At 41.0% G+C, this 16,704-nt stretch overlaps 2 protein-coding genes across 6 annotated transcripts in view; one reads left to right on the plus strand and one right to left on the minus strand.

Moving 5' to 3' along the window:
• Positions 1–12,760, minus strand: part of TPGS2 (tubulin polyglutamylase complex subunit 2) — a 73,892-nt gene extending 61,132 nt beyond the window's left edge. Inside the window, exon 1 of one of the 3 annotated variants that reach the window (XM_058557022.1) lies at positions 12,425–12,760. In XM_058557022.1, the coding sequence (XP_058413005.1) occupies positions 12,425–12,506 (82 nt within the window). In that variant the 5' untranslated portion in view covers positions 12,507–12,760. The remainder of the gene's footprint in view (positions 1–12,424) is intronic. The other 2 variants (XM_058557020.1, XM_058557023.1) reach the window with 2 other exon arrangements.
• A 58-nt stretch (positions 12,761–12,818) lies between these two features.
• Positions 12,819–16,704, plus strand: part of KIAA1328 (KIAA1328 ortholog) — a 341,990-nt gene continuing 338,104 nt past the window's right edge. For 2 of the 3 annotated variants that reach the window (XM_058557017.1, XM_058557018.1), the window contains exon 1: positions 12,819–12,969. In XM_058557017.1, the coding sequence (XP_058413000.1) occupies positions 12,912–12,969 (58 nt within the window). In that variant the 5' untranslated portion in view covers positions 12,819–12,911. The other variant, XM_058557019.1, reaches the window with a different exon arrangement.

A 16,704-nucleotide genomic window follows, 5' to 3' on the forward strand; every position in this document is an offset into this window, starting at 1 on the left:
CTGGCAACCACTAATCTACTTTCAGTCTCTAAAGATTTGCCTATTCTAGACATTTTATATAAATGGAATCATATATGTGGCCTTTGTAACTGGCTTTTTTCATTTAGTTTTCAAGGTTCATCCACATTGTAGCATGTATCAGTACTTCATTCCTTTTTTACAGCTGAATAATCTTCTATTGTATGGATATACCACATATTGTATACCCATTCTTCAGCTGATAGACATTTGGATTGTTCCCACTTTTGACTAGTATGAATAATGCTGCTAAGAACATTTGTGTAAACGTTTTTCTATGTAAATATGTTTTAATTTCTCTTGGGTATATACCTAGAAGTGGAATTGCTGGGCCATATGGTAACTCTATGTTTAACTTTTTGAGGAAGTGCCAAACTGTTTTCCAAAGCAGCAGTGCCATTTTACATTCCCACCAGCAGTATATGAGGGTTCCAATTTCTCCACATCCTTGCCAACACTTAATGTTGGTCTTTTTGATTATGGCCATCCTAGCAGGTATGAAGTGGTACGCCCCTGTGGTTTTGATTTGAATTTCCCTAATGATTAATGATGATGATGATCTTTACATGTGCTTATTGGCAATTTGTATATCTTCTTTGGACAAATGTCTATTCAGATCCTTTTAAATTGGATTGCTTGACTTTTATTATTGGGTCCTAAGAGTTCGTTATAGATTCCAGCTACATATACGTGATTCATAAACGTGATTTGCAAATAGTCTCTCCTATTCCATGGGTTGTCTCTTTACACTCTTGATGGTATCCTTAAAAGCACAAACAATTTTAATCTTGATGAATTCAAATTTATCTATTTTTTTTTCTTTTGGTGCTTGCACTTTTGGTGTCATATCTAAGAATCTATTGCCTAATCCAAGGTTACTAAAAACTAATCCAAGGCCTATGTTTTCTTCTACGAGTATTATAGTTTTAGCTCTTACAGTTAGGTCTAAGATCTACTTTGCATTAATTTTTGTATATGAAATAAGGTAGGGGTCCAGCTTCAATCTTTTGCATGAGGCTATCCAGGTTGGATTAAAATGTCATACTGTGGACAGAGGGGTATTTTTGCATTCTGTGCTGCTCAGTGTTTAGTGTTATGCACTTTCTTTCTTTCTTTTTTGAGGAAGATCAGCCCTGAGCTAACATCCATGCCAATCCTCCTCTTTTTGCTGAGGAAGACCGGCCCTGACCTAACATCTGTTGCCAATCCTCCTCCCTTGTTTTTTTTCCTTTTTCTCCCCAAAGCCCCAGTAGATAGCTGTATGTCATAGTTGCACATCCTTCTAGTTTCTGTATGTGGGATGCCACCTCAGTGTGGCCAGACAAGCGGTGCGTGCCCAGGATCCGAACCCGGGCCGCCAGTAGTGGAGCGCGTGCACTCAACCGCTAAGCCACAGGCCCGGTCCCTGCACTTTCTAAACATAATTACCTCTAGGAGCCATGTGGTCCTCTCACAGGATCTCTCACAACATGGCAGCTTACTTTTTCTCAGCCAGGAGGGTAATCTGCCTCTTTTAAAAAGCTTGCCTGATTGGGTCAGGCCTACCTAGTGTAACCTACCTTTTGGTTAAGTTACAGTCAACTGTTTAGGTACCTTAATTACATATGCAAAAATATCTCTGTCTTTGCCATATAATGTAACCTAGGCAATGGAATGATATCTGTCATCTTCACAGGTCCTGCCCATTTTCAAGAGTAAAGGATTATACAGCAGTGTGGGGCATTGAGGGTCACCTAAGAATTCTGCCTACCACAGTTATCTTTGTACTTATACCCTTTTAAAGGCCCTTTTAGTTTGTCATAACAAACAATCATTCACTCTCATCCCACCTTGGTTTTGGCGTTATATATACATATTTATGTATGTTTATGTGTATATGTCTGTATGAAAATGATGTTCATCATCATTTTGTTGCTGAGGTTTTCGCAATCTACATTTGATTTGGTGAAACTAATCCTCTAGTAGATTCCTCATGAAGGGCTCATGGGTGCAGAATTCCCTAAGTTCTTTTATTTGAAAGACAGTTTGGCTGGATATAAAATCCTTAGTTCACATTTTCTTTCACTGAATTTTGTAAAAGTGCTGTTCTGTTGTTGCCTTGCTTTGTATGTTGGTTTTGAAAGTCTGATGTGAGTCTAATTATTTTTACTTTGTAAGTTATTTGTTCTTTTATGCTTTGAGGCCTTGAGGATTATATCTCTATCTTTGTTCCTAGTTTTACTAGGATATGTCTTGAAGATGATAGTTCTTGGTTAATTTTTTCAGGTACTCAGTGAGCCCTTTCAACATAAAGAGTCAGATCTGTTTCCAGGACTGGAAAGTTTTCTTATAGTTTTAAATATTAGTTCTTTTCCTCTATTTTGTTTTCACTCTTCAGAGACTCTGATAATAGCATTCCTTATTTGCTTATCTTCCATTTCCACTACTTTGTTCCTGACCCTTTTACTACTTTCTTTATGTCACCTTCTTCATTGTTTTCCTATCTTGCTTCAATGCTCCAGATTAAAATTTCATTTCAATCTATTCCCTCTATGGGACTTTATAATTTACCCTTAATTCAGAATTTGGCTTCCTTCCATTTCTTTTCTGAGTTCAATCAAATCTTTTTTCATCTATCTCTGTTCTTAGTTTTTGAATGTCTGATTTTGGGTGGTTTTTCATATCCTCAAATCCTTGTTCATATATTTTAATTCTGTTTGGAGTTTAGACTTCCAGTTTTCTTCTACTGCATAGTTGCTTTCCATGAAGAATTTTCCTCAGTTGTTTGTTTGACATTTCATTTCCTGAGTTCAGCATTAGTTCTATATGGATTTTACTCTTCTCTTGTTCATTTTGTGATATTGCGGTGTTTAACAAGATTTCTACTTTAATGGCACCTTTTCTAGTCAGTTGAAGCAAAGTCCAGATATTTTAAGGGTTTGTGTGTGTGTGTGGGGGTGGGTGGGTGGGATGTGAATTTTTCTTTTTATTCTTTTCCCTTCTACCTTCAACTGCCAAAAGACTCTTCTTCATTCTTTTTTGCACATTTTCTCCCTTAGAATATAGGCATTTGGAATACTGTCCCTTTAGGTCATGCTTGCTCCTTTAAATAGAGACTGTCCCTTTGACATGGCTGTTCCTTTAAATAACACCTACTTTGAAATTTATTCCTGTAGTCCTGCTCTGATCTACCCAGTTGTTGTTGTTGTACTTTCAGATTTGAGGTGGTTTTAATCTTTCTGTTAGCTGCTCCAACTAGCCTCTTTGCTATTATCATTTCTAGGTTTGCCTTTGCTTCTCACCAAGCCTTCTAGCAGAGAGGGAGTGGCGCAGGAACAGATGGGACCTGGACCTAGGATTTGATTTTTTTTTTTTATTTTTACTCATAGTTATTTTGCACATTGGGCATTCTCTGTCTTTAAGTAATGCTGAGAGTTTGGTTTTTGATCAAATGTTGTAGTTGTGGAGTTATTTCACATATCATTTAGGGAGGAGAGTTTGGGAGTTTGCTTACTACACACCCACCACTGATTTCAGCTACCTTGTTTTTAAAAATCCTCTTAGGGGCCGGCCTGGCAGCTCAAGTGGTTAAGTGTGCGTACTCCTCTGCGGCGGCCTGGGGTTCGCAGATTCGGATCCTGGGCGCGCACTGACGCGCCGCTTGTCAAGCCATGCTGTGGCGGTGTCCCATATAAAGTAGAGGAAGATGGGCACGGATGTTAGCTCAAGGCCAATCTCTCTCAGCAAAAAAAAAAAAAAAGAGGAGGATTGGCATCGGATGTTAGCTCAGGGCTGATCTTCCTCACCAAAAATAAATAAATAAATAAATTAAATTAAATAAAAATAAAAATCCTCTTAATATATTATCTTTCCAAAACAAAAAGCAAATGTGAAAAAAACATATAATTGGAGCAACATGGCGAAGTGAGCTGTTCCTTATGTCTCTCCCCCTTTGAACTACAACTAAAAGGACATTCATGGATCAGCAGAGGATACCCACACACCACATCAGGATGCTTGAGAGCCCCGAGCAGCTACACATCTGAAGGCGGATGGACTACCCCCTGAGAAGGTGGTGGAGATAGGTGAGCACCCTCTGAACCCCAGGCAGTCCAGTGCACACGTGCGACTACTTTCCTGGATGGAGCAACCACAGCACCACTGTGGCCCTGAGGGTGGGAGCGTGCCTCGGTGTAACTGTGGAAACAGGTGACAGCAGCCCTGAGCCCCTGTATGATTGCTTCCCCATCTAGTGGGAGAGCCCTCACATGGGAGGGCCATGCAGCCCGCAGAGAGTGGCACAGGCTGGGACCCAGAGGGGAGGTTCCGCCCACCAAGCACAAAGGCTGGTGCGACAGAGGAGCAGAGGGTGGCTGAGCTCCGAGTCCAGGCGAAGAAGCACCTGGCTGCCGTAAATGCCCATACTACTGCTGTGGCCCCGAAGTGGGGAGCACAACTACGTGGGTCTGTGGGAGCAGGCGGCAGTAGCCCTGAGCTCCCATGTGATCCTTCTCTCATCTGGTGGGAGAATACACAATCCCACTAGGGTTCTAGGGAGTGGTTTTGGCTTGGTCCCAGAAGGTAGGTCCCTCCCAGCCAAGCACAATGGCTGGTGTGACCTAGGAGCAGAGGGCAGCAGAAACCAAATGAGCCCCCGGCTGCCGTGAATGCCCATAGTATCGCTGTGGCCCTGAAGAGGGGAGCACAACTGGGTGGGACTATGGAAGCAGGTGACAGCAGCCCTGAGTCCCCCATGTGACTACTTTCCCCTTGGGTGGGAGACCCCACAGGGCTGCTGTGATCCCAAGGAGTGACCCAGGCTCAGACAGGCACAGTTGACAGGGACTGCAGCAGCGGGCTCACATTTCAAAGCTCCTGTCCCCTCGCCCCCCAAAAGAGGCGGCAGGTGGAACCGGTGTCCAGAAACTATCACTGTGCACCGGCACAAATCCACTCCATCAAATGGTATAAAGAAATATACTAATATTCCAGACCAGAAGGAAAAAGACAAACACCCAGAAATCAATTCTGAAGGCATGGAAATCTGCAATCTAAATGACCAAGAATTCAAGACAGCCATCATAAGAAAACTCAACGAGCTACAAGAGAATTCTGAAAGATAGTTCAATGAAAGCAGGAACCAAATTACTGAACAGAGGGAATTCTTCACAAAAGAGATCGAAACTGTAAAGAAAAACCAAACAGAATTGTTAGAGATGAAAACCACAACGGATGAAATAAAGAAAAATCTAGAGTTCTTAAACAACAGAGCTGACAATATGGAGGATAGAATTAGCAATCTGGAGGACAGGAACAGAGAAATGCTTCAGATGGAGGAGGAGAGAGAACTTAGACTACAAAGAAATGAAGAAATTCTCCGAGAAATATCCGACTCAATTAGGAAATGCAACATAAGGATTACAGGTATTTCAGAGGGATAAGAGAGGGAAAAAGGAGTAGGGAGTTTGTTAAAAAAATAATGACTGAGAACTTCCCAAACCTGGAGAAGGAGCTGGAATTACATGTAAAAGAAGCCAAGAGAACTCCTAATTACATCAATGTAAAAAGACCTTCTCCAAGGCATATATTAGCAAAACTGGCAAAAGTCAATGACAAAGAAAAAATATTAAGGGCAGCAAGGCACAAGAGAATAACCTACAAAAGAAGCCCTATCAGGCTTTCGGCGGATTTTTCAGCAGAAACCTTACAGGCTAGGAGAGAGTGCAATGATATATTCAAAATTTTGAAAGACAAACTCTTTCAGCAAAAAATACTATATCCAGTGAAAATATCCTTCAGATATGATGGAGAAATAAAAACTTTCCCAGATAAACAAAAGCTGAGGGAGTTCATTGCCACAAGACCCACCCCGTACAAGATTTGATCAAGAAGGCCCTGATACCTGAAAAAAAAAAGAAAGAAAGGGTTTACAAAGCCTTAGGCAAGTGGATAAATAGGCAGACAAAATCAGAAAATTGCAACTCTCTATCAGAATAGATTGGCAAACACTTAATTATAACTCTAAAGATAAAGGGAAGGAAAACATCGAAAATAAATATTATCACTTCATTTTAACCACAAATTCATAACACATAACAGAATAAGTAGTGACAACAACAACTTAGAAGGGGAAGAGAAAAGGGATGAAATCTGCTTAGACTAAGGGAACAAGAGGCCATCAGGGAATGGACTATCTCATCTACGAGATCTTTTATAGAAACTGCATGGTAACCACTAAACAAAAAATCAGAACAAAGACACAAATGATAAATAAAGAGAAAACTGAGAAAACCATCATAGAGAGCCACCAAATTGAATTAGCTGTTCAAAATACACAGGACCAGAAACAAGGGAAATACATAACAACTGAAAAATAAGTGATAAAAGGGCAGCATTAAGCCCTCCTATATCAATAATCACTTTAAATGTAAATGGATTTAATTTCCCAAACAAAAGACACAGAGCGACTGGATGGGTTAAAAAACAAGACCCAACAATTTGCTGCCTCTAGGAAACACACCTCAGCTCTAAAGACAAACACAGGCTTAGAGTGAAAGGATGGAAGACGATACTCCAAGCTAACGGCAAACAAAAGAAAGCAGGTGTTACCATATTTATATCAGACAAAGCAGACTTCAAGATAAAAAAGGTAATGAGAGACAAAGAGGAGCAATATATAATGATAAAAGGGACACTCCACCAAGGAGACATATCATGCATAAATATATATGCATCCAACACAGGAACAACAAAGTACATAAAGCAACTATTAACAAACCTAAAAGGAGATATCAACAACACCACAATAACAGTAGGAGACCTTAACATCCCACTTACATCAATGGATAGATCATCCAGACAGAGAGTCAATAAGGAAATGGTAGACTTAAATGAAAAACTAATCCAGATGGACTTAATAGATGTATATAGAGAACACTCCATCCAAAAACAGCAGATTACACATTCTTCTCAAGTACGCATGGAACACTCGGAAGGATAGACCATATGTTGGAAAACAAGGCAAACCTCTATAAATTTAAGAGGATTGAAATCACCACCAGCATCTTTTCTGACCAAAATGCTATGAAACTGGAAATCAACTACAAGAAAAAAGCTGGGAAAGTGACAAAGATGTGGAGACTAAACAACATGCTACTGATCAACCAATATGTCATTGAAAAAATTAAAGGAGAAATCAAAGAATATCTGGCAACAAATGAAAATACACCATACCAAACCATATGGGATGTAGCAAAAGCAGTCCTGAGAGGGAAATTCATAGCAATACAGGCTCACCTTAACAAACAAGAAAAATTCCAAATATGTGAACTTAAACTATACCTAACAGAATTAGAAAAAGAAGAACAAACAAAACCCAAAATCAGCAGGAGGAGGGAAATAATAAAAATTAGAGAGGAAATAAACGAAATTGAAACCAAAAAAACAGTAGAAAGGATCAATGAAACAAAAAGCTGGTTCTTTGATAAGATAAACAAAATTGACAAACCCTTAGACAGATTCACCAAGAAAAAAGAGAGAAGGCTCAAATAAATAAAATTAGAAATGAAAGGGGAAAAATCACAATGGATACCAGAGAAATACAAAGGATTATAAGAGAATACTATGAAAAACTATATGCCAACATATTGGACAATCTAGAAGAAATGGATAAATTTTTAGACTCATACAACCTTCCAAAACCGAATCAAGAAGAAATAGAAAATCTGAATAGACCAATCACAAGTAAAGATATTGAAACAGTAATCAAAAACCTTCCAAAAAATAAAAGTCCAGGACCAGATGGCTTCTCTGGAGAATTTTACCAAACATTCAAAGAAGATTTTAATACCTATCCTTCTCAAACTATTGCCAAAAACAGAGGAAGATGGAACACTCCCTAACACATTCTACAAGGCCAACATCACTCTGATACCAAAGCCAGACAAGGACAATACAAAGAAGGAAAATTACAGGTCAATATTGCTGATGAATGAACATAGATGCAAAAATCCTCAATAAAATATTGGCAAACCAAATACAGCAATACATTACAAAGATCATACACCATGATCAAGTGGGATTTATACCAGGGACACAGGGATGGTTCAACATCTGCAAATCACTCAAGGTGATACACCACATTAACAAAATGAAGAATAAAAACCACATGATCATCTCAATAGATGCAGAGAAAGCATTTGACAACATCCAACATCCATTTATGATAAAAACTCTCAATAAAATGGGTATAGAAGGAAAGTACCTCAACATAATAAAGGCAATATATAACAAACCCACAGCCAACATCATACTCAATGGGCAAAAACTGAAAGACATCCCTCTGAGAACAGGAACAAGACAAGGGTGCTCACTCTCACCACTCTTATTCAACATAGTACTGGAGGTTCTGGCCAGAGCAATTAGGCAAGAAAAAGGAATAAAAGGAATCCAAATAGGCAATGAAGAAGTGAAACTCTTGCTGTTTGCAGATGACATGATTTTATATATGGAAAACCCTAAAGAATCCATCAGAAAACTACTAGAAATAATCAACAACTACAGCCAAGTTGCAGGGTACAAAATCAACTTACAAAAATCAGTTGCATTTCTACACCCTAATAATGAACTAACAGAAAGACAACTCAAGAATACAATCCCATTTACAATCACAACAAAAAGAATAAACTATCTAGGAATAAATTTAACCAAGGAGGTGAAAGACCTATACCATGAAAACTATAAGACATTATTGAAAGAAACTGATGATGACATAAAGAAATGGAAAGATATCCCATGCACTTGGATTGGAAGAATAAACATAGTTAAAATGTCCATACTACCTAAAGCAATCTACAGATTCAATGCAATCCCAATCAGAATCCCAAGGACATTCTTCACAGAAATAGAACAAAGAATCCTAAAATTCGTATGGGGCAACAAAAGACCCCGAATAGCTAAAGCAATCTAGAGAAAAGAACAAAGCAGGAGGCATCACAATCCCTGACCTCAAAATATACTACATAGCTATAGTAATCAAAACAGCATGGTACTGGTACAAAAACAGACATACAGATCAACGGAACAGAATTGAAAGTCCAGAAATAAAACCACACATATATGGACAGCTAACCTTCGACAAAGGAGCTAAGAACACAGAATGGAAAAAGGAAACTCCCTTCAATAAATGGTGCTGGGAAAACTGGACAGCCACATGCAAAAGAATGAAAGCAGACCATTATCTTGCACCATACACAAAAATTAACTCAAAATGGATCAAAGACTTGAAGGTAAGACCTGAAACAATAAAACTCCTAGAAGAAAATACAGGCAGAACACTCTTTGACATCAGTCTTAGAGGGATCTTTTTGAATCGCATGTCTACTTGGATAAGAGAAACAAAAGAAAAAATAAACAAGTGGGACTTCATGAGACTAAAGAGCTTCTGCAAGGCAAATGAAACCAGAATCAAAATGAAAATATGTGCACATCATATATCCGACAAGGGGTTAATCTCCACGATATATAAAGAACTCACACAACTGAACAACAAAAAACAAATAGCCCTATCAAAAAATGGGTAGACGATATGAACAGCCATTTTTCCAAGGAAGATATACTGATGACCAACAGGCATATAAAAAGATGTTCAACATCACTAATATCAGGGAAATGCAAATTACAACTACACTAAGATTTCACCTTAAACCTGTGAGAATGGCTACAATCACCAAGACAAAAAATAATAACTGTTGGAGAGGATTGTGGAGAAAAGGGAACCCTCATTCACTGCTGGTGGGAATGCAAACTGGTGCAGCCTCTATGGAAAACAGTATGGAGATTCCTCAAAAAATTATAAATACAAATACCTTATGATCCAGCTATCCCACTTCTGGGTATTTATCCAAAGAACTTGAAATCAACAATCCAAAGAGGCTTATGCACCCCTATGTTCATTGCAGTATTATTCACTACAGCCAAGAAGTGGAAGCAACCCAACTGTCCATCCATAGATTGGATAAAGAAGATGTGGTATATAAATACAATGGAATACTACTCAGCTATAAAAAAAGACAAAATCGTTCCATTTGCAACGACAGGGATGGACCTGGAGGGTGTTATGTTAAGCGAAATAAGCCAGACAGAGAAAGACAAACACTTTATGACTTCACTCATAGGTGGAATATAAAGTGACACACGGACAGAGAGAACAGTTTGGTGGTTACCACAGGGAAGGGAATTGGGAGGTGGACACAAGGGGTGAAGGGGTGCATTTATATGGTGACTGACAAATAATAACGTACAATTAGAATCTAACAATGTTATAAACTACTATGACATCAATAAAAAAATTTGAAAAATTTGAAAAAAGAGAAAAAAACAAACAAAAACATATAATTGATTTTTGACTTGTGATTATTAACTTGAAATTATGAGGTTTTGATTACATTTATAAACAATATTAGAATGTTTACAGGAGGCTAGCTTCACTATAAATTTAATTACCAGCATTGCTTAATTCCTTAGGTAGGTTTTGCCTTGTGTTACCAGGTTGCCAGACATCTGTAATGCTTAATAGTAAATAGAATATATTAAATGTATAAATGAAATTTAAAATGTTCACAGTTATTTAAGTATTTGGGTCTTTAAATCGAACTGACAGCTTCAGGGAAATTTAGCTAGCTTGATTTAAGTAGATTAAACATTAATCAAAAGAAAATAACTTATTTATAGAAAACTCCCTAGATTTATAAAAAGAATAATGAGGCACACCTTTGGAATAGCAAAATCTGCCTGACTAAATCTTTGAGTTTAAGAAGTAAGAGCACAGGGGCCGGCCTGGTGGTGTAGTGGTTAAGTTCACCGGCTCAGCTTCAGCAGCCCCTAGGCGCGGACCTATGCATCGCTGGTCAAGCCATGCTGTGGCAGGCAGCCCACATATAAAGTAGAGGAAGATGGGCATGGATGTTAGCCCAGGGCCAATCTTCCTCAGCAAAAAGAGAAGGACTGGCATCGGATGTTAGCTCAGGGCTGATCTCACAAAAACAAAAAACAGGTCGGATGTTTGGATAAGAACGGGGAGATAGGATATGGGTGGTCTTGATTAGATCTCTCCTTGCCCAACTCTAAAACGTCATTTCTAAGACTTACCACTTCTCCTTAACACATCATAGTGTTTCATGCCACATTTACTGTTTTAGGCACTGGGGAATTCAAGGGAGAACAAGACCAAGTTCCTATCCTCATGGACTTCTATTACAGAAAAGAAACGGACCAATTGAAAAAACAACCAAATAAATACATAATTCCAAGTAGTGATAAAGCCATGAGGATAAAACCAAATGTAGGATAAGGGAAGAGAGAAAGATAGGGGAGGATGTGGTTAGAACTATATTCAGGGAAGGCTCGTCTGAGGTCATGATATTTAATCAGAGATCTGAACCAAGTGAGGGAGAGAGACATTCAGAGGAAGGTAATTCCAGATGGAGGGTCTAGCAAATTGCAGAGGCCTTGAAGCGGGAACAGGCTTAGTGTGTTTTACGTACAAGAAAGCCACTGTGGCCAAAGCAGAGTGAAAATACAGAAAGACAGATGATGATTATAAAGGGACTTGTGGGTCATGGTACAGAATATGGATTTTATTACAAAAGTAATGGGAAGGCATAGAAGCATACTATTCAGCCTGCTTAGACTGCCTTTCTCTTCCTTGGTTATCCGGCTAACTCCCATTTGTCTTTCAAAATCTAGCATCATCTCCTGTGGACATATTCCTTAACTCTACAGATAGGGTCAATCACTTCCTCCTCTGTGCTACTTCCTAGCAATAATAGATGACTGATCTCTCACACTTCTGGGGACCTCGTCTGTTTATTTTTTCAGAGAACTGTGTTTCCGTCGCCCCCCCCCCATCTTTGTAGCCCCAGAGTCTAACATAGCGGTGGGTGCTAGGTAAAGGTTCAATAGAGGAGAAACACCCGTTCAGTGGTGCAAGTCTTGACTCCTGAAATGACACGGAGCGCGTGGGGGTTGTTGCCCCGGGAGGCTGGGCGCAGCATTCCCCCAGCTCTCTCCGCGACCAGAGTAAGAGCTTGGGTTTCAAGGATACTCCCTTGGCCAAGAATGCCCCACCGGACACCCAACCTCCAACTGTCAGGTGTCTGTCTCCCCTTTGCACGTCTTTGCCCGTCCTTCCCGGGACCTGCGGTGGGACCTCGGGTAGGGGGAACCTTCGAGATTCCCAGCTCCGAGTCCGAACACTCCCCGAAAACGCTTCCCTGGCCTAGTCACGCATCCGACTCCCCCTTTCCTCCTTAACAACGGAAGTCACATCAGCGATGCTCACTGACATGCAGGGTCCAGCTCCCCTCCTTGCTTCCAGTGCACACCGCCTCGTCCCGCAATCGCCACCGCGGCTCCCCGCCCCACTCACCTAGGATGCGGGTGATCCCCAGGGTCAGCTTCTCCAGGTGCGGCTTGCTGCCGCCCAGCAGCGGGGGCGGCGTCTCCTCCATGGCTCGCGTCCCCGCTCCGCGCGCGGCCGGGGCAGCGGCGGGGACAAGGCGGGAGGGCGGGGCGGGCCGGAGGGCTGGGCGCCGCCTCGGAGCCTCGGCCGTCACGTTCACTGCATGCCGGGAGTTGTAGTGCTCGGCGCCTGAGAGCGCAGCGGGGCGGACATGGGGGGCCCGGGCTGCTCTGGGAGTAGTAGTTCCGCCGGGCGCTCGTTCCCTGGGCCCCGGCGGGGGCTCCACACCAAGCCGCGGGGACACAGTGACTCCTCAGCCCGGTCCTTCCCGCCCTGCCGCGGTTGGCCGCGCAAGCGGGGGCGGGCCTCTGCGCCGTGCGGCCAATGGGGACTGGGCCTGGAGGCCGGGGCGGAGCGGCCCCAGGGCGACGCCCGGAGTGGCGGTTGTTTCAAGATGGCGGACGTGGCGGGCCCCTCCCGCCCCGGCGCGGCGGCGTTCTGGAGCCGGGACTGTATCCTTTGCCCGCCTGGCAGGGGGCGCCGGTGCCCTCCCCCAGGCGGCGAGCGGTCGCGTGGGACTCTGAGTGGAGGGGAGAAGCGCGGTGGAAATCCTGGGGCGCGGCTGTCCTGTCAGGCCACCGTCCAGGTGCTGGGCTTTCCCCTTGCTTGGGCATTAGGTGGCAGAGCGCCTGATCTGTCTCCAGGTTGGCGCTCCAGGTGTGGGGATTCAGCACAGATGTTTCCCAGCCCTCCTTGGCGGTGAGCTCTGGAAAGATGGCCTAGAGTCGTGGCCCACTCTGGGGTGTGAGGGTCCCTCTTCCCGTGGTGACCTCGGGCCGACTGAGTGTGCGGAGGGAGCTTGTGGAAGAGGAAAGGATGTTGGCTGGACAGGGAGCGTTTTGTCGTGGTTTAGGAGTGTCCTTGGTTTGCGTTGTTAGGAGCAAGTCAGGATCTTGGACTTCGAAGGCCTGTCAGTGATGGTTTATTTTCATACTGGGATTTTCGGAGAGGTGGGGCTTGGTTTCACTGGGATGTGGTCTGGTGGTGCTGGCTGCAGAATAAGATGCATATCGTCGCGCTTGGAAGTAATGTTGATTTACATGTAGATTGCGGGTCACCGCCGGCAGGATTGAAGTTCTTGGATTGTTTTGGGGTGGAGAAGCTGTGGAGCTTTACCCTCGGGGTAGTATTCCCAGTTCAATATCCATGATGAGATGTGTGGCATAAGTGGTTTCTTCCCTGGGTTAGGTAGACTGTTCCAGTTAGGTAGCTTTGGTTCCGATAATTTACTTCATGTTCGTTACGTAAAAGGAGGGCTATCAGTGTATTGGGTGCTTGCTGAGGCAAGTCTGTCTGTTTGCTGAAATGGGTGATAGCATTGTTTTGGGGCATTGCTGTTAACTTTCGCAGAATCATTCTTTGCACGTTCTGCTTAGCTCGCCGTGAAACTTACAAAGTTATATTATCATTTGCCCTTACTGAGCTACAAGGATTAAAGTGTCATGCCGCGGAGAAAGGGATGTTTTTGCATTCCGTGCTGCTCATGGAATGTTTAGTGTTATGCACTTCCTAAACATAGTTAACACTTATCTCTGATAGATTGGTGAGAATCAAGTGAAATCATGTACATACACTGTGGATGAAAGCATACTAGTGCACCGTGTAAATGAAATAGTTTTTCCTTTATATGTCAGTAGGGATGCAAAGAGTATGTGCATTGGGAATAACTGGGCTGAGTTAGGAAGTCAGGAAATTGGGATGAGCCTTTTCTCATGAAACACTGCCTCTGTAATGATAGAATTTTGTGCTAGAGGAGATATTTGCAGGTAATTAGCTTGTACTTTGCTTCTTTGGTATAATCATTTTCATAACCACCTTTGTAGTTTTGGTCATTACTCCTTAACTTTCTCTATGACCAATGGTATCATTCTGATGTAGAATAAATGGTGTATGTGTGTGTGTGTGGGGGGAGACAATCTATTGCAGTGGACTGGTTAAGAAGTATATAAACTGAACCTATGCTCTTGGTCTTAGTGGCCCTGTACTCTCACTTATTCATGTAGTCATATTACTCCCTATTTCATATAGAAATTGTATATTCTCCCTTTTCTCTTACATTCTCCCTTACTTGAAAAATTAATGTCAATACTCATCTTCCCACTGAAAGTGAGGAGTTGAAATTGTATGGGAAAAATCGTGGTGATTACATTCTATAGAAATTCAGATGTTTGAAAGGAATTGCAAGGTTACTAGTATCACCTGTTTCCCCTGCCTATTCCACGTAATGACCAGTTAACATCCAGCTTCAGATATTTTCATTTTAAATCTCCATGGGACACAAAAACAATGTCAAATGTAAATTTGTTACTGAATCTTTGCTAAAAAGCATAACGATAGTTATGAATCATTTGGTTTAGTTCTGTCTCTTTGGATCTTGATCTCTTTTCTTGTCACTTTGGTGACTTTCCAGACCACCCCAAAGCCTTTATAGTAGAACTTTCACTAGGAAAAGACCAAAAAGTATGTACCTGTGATCTGGTATTCTTTTCACGTTGTTGAAAGAAATATTTTCAGTGCTTCGCCTAAACAGATAGAGAAATGTGATTGAGAGATTTCCCAGTCCTAGATGTTTCCATCACGTGAGGCCAGATCATCTGTGACTCAATGTCACCTTTTTCACTGCTGTTCTTGTGAGTTATGCATCTCCTACACAGTATGATTCAGCAGTGCTGTTTTGCGCAAGGTATGTCTTTATACCTAATGTGTAAACAATAAGTATGCCTTGTTGTCATTTTATGGGTCAAATCTGCATTTAAAATATGCCCCTTCAGCCATAAACTGCTTTCCTCATTTGGTATAGTTCCCGCTAATATCAGAAGTGTTTCTTCGGTATCTATATTTGATTGCTTAAATGCACTCAAGCATATTATCATTAACAGTATTAGTAACTTGATATTAACAAATATGAACTATAAGGGGCCTGATCAAAATATTGCAGTAGCTATAATTTCTGCCATTGAGTTTTCAATTAAAAATAGGCAAGGACTTTATGTTGATGTTAAAATAATTTACTAGTTGGGAAATTCATTGTGGTCAATAATAATTACATACACATATGTTGCTGATAAGTGCTTCAAACTCAAAAGGTTAGAGTGTGCAGTAGTAAGTTTATTTCCTTCAGATCCCAGTGAGCTAGGATAGACTTGCTTCTTCCTTTCTACCACTTCTGCCTTGAGTTTCTAATTACTTCTCTAATTCTGGGGATTTGGATAGGTTGGTATCAGCATTTAGGATGCTTGATAACTTACTGTACTTGCTTAATGAGGTGCTTCCAAAGAAATCAAAGTAGAACTAAGGTGACACTTGGAACCCAATAAAAGGTCCAGTATACATTTGGTATGTATTGTGTCTCTGACTTTCTCATAAAATATACATTTGTTGGAAATCTCTGTATTTGAAGAAGGTAAATATTTGGGTTCTTAAGATACTGGGATGAAGATAGATTGCAAATGGTTAGAAAGGATAGGTTAGATGGAGGCAATTTCAAATATTTTTAGTCTTATTTTTAAAAACTTTTGTTAAGGTCAGTTTATTTAGTGTCTTTTTATATTTGAAAAGAAATTTAGTATGGATATAACTAATGGGTTTTCCCTGCATATTTTGAATGGGATAAAGAAAGATAACATTAAGACATTGGACACTGCCTCATAAAATTAAATAAATATCAATTTCATTCTTTCATATATGGTTTACTATGAGCCAGGAATTCTTTGATGTTTGGAGACATGAAGTTGAACAAAACAAGACGAAAATCCTCGCCCTCTTGGCGCTTACCTTTTAGTGAGATGAGAAGAGGCCAGGAATAAGTAAAAATATATTCTATGTGATGAGTATAGGTGCGATGGAGAAAAATAAAGCAGGAAAGGAATAGCTATCGTGGGGGTCTTTTGTCTTTGTTTTTATACCAACACCATACTGTCTTGATTACTATAGCTTTGTAATATAGTTTGAAATCAGGAAGTGTGATGCCTCTAGCTTTGTTCTTTCTTAAGATTGCTTTGGCTGTTTGGGGTCTTGTGTTTTCCTACAAATTTTAGGATTGTTGGTTGTATTTCTGTGAAAAATGCCATTGGAATTTTGATAGAGATTGCATTGAATCTGTAGATGGCTTTGAGTAGTATGGACATTTTAGCAATACTAATTCTTCCAAATCATGAGCATGGAATATCTTTCCATTTATTTGTGTC

The sequence above is a fragment of the Diceros bicornis genome, chromosome 16, assembly GCF_020826845.1.
Source record: "Diceros bicornis minor isolate mBicDic1 chromosome 16, mDicBic1.mat.cur, whole genome shotgun sequence".
Classification (NCBI taxonomy): Eukaryota; Metazoa; Chordata; class Mammalia; order Perissodactyla; family Rhinocerotidae; genus Diceros; species Diceros bicornis.